This window comes from Pundamilia nyererei, unplaced genomic scaffold (genome assembly GCF_000239375.1).
Source record: "Pundamilia nyererei isolate P.nyererei 1_Seehausen unplaced genomic scaffold, PunNye1.0 scaffold00284, whole genome shotgun sequence".
Taxonomy (NCBI): domain Eukaryota; kingdom Metazoa; phylum Chordata; class Actinopteri; order Cichliformes; family Cichlidae; genus Pundamilia; species Pundamilia nyererei.
In genome coordinates this window covers 568,425-572,788 of record NW_005187685.1, presented here as the reverse complement: position 1 = coordinate 572,788, position 4,364 = coordinate 568,425, and the positions used below count along the sequence as shown (strand labels likewise).

Here is a 4,364-nt window from a genome sequence, read left to right as displayed (position 1 = left end):
TCCTCCTCCTCACATACAAGATAATCAGACCCCATCTTATCTTAATGACTTTATAGTACCATATAACCCAATTAGAGCACTTCGCTGTCTGACTACAGGATTACCTGTGGTTCTAATAGTATTTAAAAGTAGACTGTTAGGCAGAACCTTCAGTTTTCAGGCCCCTCCTCTGTGGAACCAGCTTTCACTTTGGGTTTTGGGAGACAGACACTATTTCTACTTTTAAGATTAGGCTTAAAACTTTTTCCTAAAGTTCAGGTGGATGGATCAGGTGACCCTGAATCCTACCGGTCAAGGCAGATGCCCCCCCTCCCCGAGCCTGGTTAAATGAATAGGTGTGTCAAAATGTTTGACTGGTAGTGTGTATGTATAGCTTTCAACTTGAACTTTGACATTGATGTCTGCAAAGAATGGTGTCAGCTCAACTGACAAAGTCCAACGACATCTGTTTCTATTTTTAAGATTCCCATTCTTTTTTCCCTCAGGCCCAACAGCTCACAGCACCTATAACAAGTGCTTCCAAGCTGCAGACCCAGAAGCATCAGCTCTATCTTCTTAAGGATGGAGAGAGCAGCGGGTACATCTCATATCCCTTCCTCAGCTTTCACTTATTATTCAGCTTCTCTGTTTCTCTCTGGACTGACTGAGTTGGTGTTTTCCAGCGGGACCTGGTCAGATGAGTCATGTTGAAATAACAAATCATGTACTGTAGCATTGAGACATAAAAGACACTGTTTTTAATGTATATCACAGGAGCTCACCTCAGTAGATATTTGTATTACTCACTCAGTCAAACTAACCCCTATTCCTGTCTCCTAACTGCAGGGGACGTGGTGTGGTTGTGGGATTTCTGAAGGTTGGCTACAAGAAGTTATTTTTGCTGGTGAGTCACTTATATTTTTTTTAAATTTCCTTTTAACTTCTTTCCTTTCGGCCTTGGTGTGATCTGTATTTGACTTTCTGAAAGGCTTTTCAGGTATGCTTGCTATATTTCCTCCACAGGACCGGCAGGGTGTGCACGTAGAGGCAGAACCACTCTGTGTTTTGGATTTTTACATAGCAGAGAACCTGCAGCGAAATGGCTATGGGCTTGAGCTATTTAACTTCATGCTACAGGTAGAGAATACTTTAGGAATCCCTGAAACCATCTGAAACATCAGACCTTTCACAAAAAGAGCTAAAAACTGGAATGATATGATAGTGGTACCTAAAATGATGACACTAGTATTGCAGGTCATTGCTGTGTGTGTTTATCGGTAATTGCATGTTTTTGTTTCTCTGTCTTTCTCCATCTACCACCTGTAGCACAAGAATTTAGAGCCAGTGCTGATGGCTTATGACAGGCCTTCACCTAAATTCCTGTCTTTCCTGGCAAAGCATTACTGCCTCACGCAGAGTGTTCCTCAGGTACGGGCTGCACTTCACACAGTCATTACACTTTTTTTTAAAGCAAATCTTTATTACCTCTGGAGAGCAAAAGAAAACCCTGTAGTTTTTCATTTGAGTTTTAGTGGGGCTTCGCTTGTTATCATGGCTATAATTAGGCTAATCTTGCTCCCTCCTCTTTCTCTTCAATTTTGGCTATTTTTAATACTGCTACTTCTCTATTGTAAAATAAATGGTTGTTTACAAGTTTATCTGTAGTGGAATTTCTGGGAAGACAGGGTACCCCCTGTTTATATAATATAATCAGTTAATAGCTTTACATCTTAGGACAAGGTCAATTTAGATAAGAAACTGACTGAGAAGAGAAGGGTCCAAAATAAGAAAAACAGTGCCAGCACAAGACAAAAACATCCAATGTACAATTCAAATTAGTCAAAATTATATCACCTTACGGTAGTTGCATTACTTGAATTTAAACAGTAGGGTTCCAGTAAAAATATACATGTAACTCATCTGACAAAGGGGGAGTTATCAGCCTGCTTTTCATGTGTTTTTAATGAAATTTAGTTTTGCTGTTTCATGCCACAGGTCAAACAAGAGTTTCTATACTGGATTCCATTCATAGAAATTGACATTATCAACTAATTACTACTCTCAATCTTCCTAAACATAAAAAAAAATCAGGAAATCCCTGATTTGAAAAGTGGTGACACCTGTGCATGCACTGACATCAGAAGGAACACAGTGAGATGGACCTAAAAGATGTATACAGAGTATAAGCTAGACAACACTAGTTACACACTTGGATCCCAAAAGACTACGTATGAGATGAGTTGTAAGTTCAAATGAGGAAATTACAAAGGCCTGATTTAGACCGTTTAGAGACTATAACGTAACTGTAAGTGGCGGACATTGCTGCCTGCATTTTTGCTGGTATAGTATCATTGGGTCATCTCCCAAAGTTTCATATGCAGCCAACAGACAGAAAAGAAATTCCTTCCTAGCTTCTTGCTTGTTGATGTGATCAGTTTTTTGGGGGCAAACCTATTTGTCCCTCTAGTTTTTCCACTTTTTTGTGCATTCCCTCATTCAGGTAGTTTCATCTCTCACCAGGAATTTTCTGACATTTGTGAGTCCTTATATTGATGCTATCATTATTATTCCTTACACTGAGACTGTGATTGTTATTCTCGTACTGATAAATTATAAAACTGCGTTGAAAAAGTAGCTGGAAATGCACAGGAGGAATTGACAGTGCTGACCAACCCATTCAAAATTGTTGCCAATTGTGTCAACCTGACCTGCAATTACTTTTCTCAGGAGTTGCATATCAGGTTACATCATAGGTTACAGTGTAAGGATGTTATTGGTGGACACACCACTAAGACTGGAAATGCAGGGGCTGTCAGGACACAGATGGTTATCTACTTACCTAGTTAACTTCATAAGAAATTTTAGTGATCTGTTTTCTTATTATTCTGTCCAGGTCAATAACTTTGTGGTTTTTGAAGGCTTCTTCCTCAACAGAGCAGGTAACTTTTTTGCCACTTTGATCCCATTGCTGTGGTTCTGCAAGGGATTATTAAATTATATCTGCTTTGTGTTAACATAAGTTATAAGGTGTCTCCCAACAAGCAGCTCCAAAAATGAAATTCTTACTGGTGAAGCCTGTGTTTTCTTAGCATTCTTGATATTTCTGGATATGTTAATCAACACTGGTGGTTCAGTACAAGAACAGTTTGAGTTCAGTTATATAATACTTCACACACTACATCTAGTAGTTTTAAAGTAAACAGGTGCTTAGACACAAAGTAAACACACAAAGTTTTGTCACATGTGTCTTTGTGGAAGAAAAAAAGCCACCTGCAGTAGATTCAGTGGGTAGAGCAGGTCATCTACTAATTGGAAGGTTGGTGGTTCAATCCCTGACTGCCCCACTCTGTGTGCCAAATATTCTTAGACAAGATACTAACCCCAACTTGTTTTGTGATTCATCGATTGATGTATGAATATGTGCTTGTGTGAACAGATGAACAAGAGAAGCTGCATAGAGTGCTTTGGGTGCTCAGGTAGAATAGAAACGCACTATATAAGCGTTTCCAGTGGGGGAATCATTTCGTCGCTCATCCAAGTGTCTTCATCAATCTCACCTGACTGCAGGTTTCTCCAACCTTAAACAGCATTTGCATAATGACTGAAACTAGCACCACTGACTGCAGGTTTCCCCAATCAGCTGCGGTTGAAGAAGTCACTTGGATGAGTAATGAAACATTTCTCCTATGGAAATGCTACGTACAGATGAACATAATCAGCTTCTGGGGATTTCCTTACCTGGATGATTGAGCATGCATCAATGATTCAGTAAAAAGGACTAGAGGTTACAGTCCCTGATAATGCATTGCTTTAGATGGAGAGACTCTTGAGGGATGGCTGTTATGAGGAAAGGCGGCCCAGAAACTTTGCCAGCAGCACGCATCGTTGTGTGCCTCAACTTTCGGTCTTTTACCCAGGCTAATCTGCCATTTTCTTTCCTTGGTTAGGTTTAGGGATTAGAGATCTGATCTAGTTTATCATTTTAAAATTTGGTACACATCGTCAGTAGTGGACCTTTGATTCATCGGGTGTTTCGGCCGTTATCACTAGACACCCTCATCCAAGGAGGCCCTGCCAGGGTTGATCAGGCCCTGGAGTGTGTCACTGGTTTATGTTAACTTGTTATTTCTCTTCTTCTTTCTTCTGTTTAGTTTCCTACAGTTTATTTTTTATCTATTCACTGCAACTGAGAAATAATACTTACCTCTTCAGCATTTATGGAGCCTAACATCTTCAAAGGGATAGAAAAGGTGATTGAGACAAAATGGACATGATAGGAGAGAGGAGAGCCAGAAGGTGGCGCCCGATCTGGCTTCCCACACCTCCCCGCCGGATCGGGCTGTACGCTCTACCTCCCCACTGCCTCCCAGAAAAGGGAAGAAGAG

The 4,364-nt window shown here is 40.4% G+C and overlaps 1 protein-coding gene across 6 annotated transcripts in view; it reads left to right on the top strand.

The window, feature by feature from the left end:
* The window catches only part of atat1 (alpha tubulin acetyltransferase 1), a 22,043-nt gene that overhangs the window by 5,476 nt on the left and 12,203 nt on the right, over positions 1 to 4,364 (top strand). For all 6 annotated transcript variants that reach the window (XM_005750683.1, XM_005750682.1, XM_005750684.1 and 3 more), the window contains exons 3-7: positions 486 to 577; positions 826 to 883; positions 1,003 to 1,116; positions 1,306 to 1,407; positions 2,873 to 2,918. In XM_005750683.1, the coding sequence (XP_005750740.1) occupies positions 486 to 577; positions 826 to 883; positions 1,003 to 1,116; positions 1,306 to 1,407; positions 2,873 to 2,918 (412 nt within the window). The remainder of the gene's footprint in view (positions 1 to 485; positions 578 to 825; positions 884 to 1,002; positions 1,117 to 1,305; positions 1,408 to 2,872; positions 2,919 to 4,364) is intronic.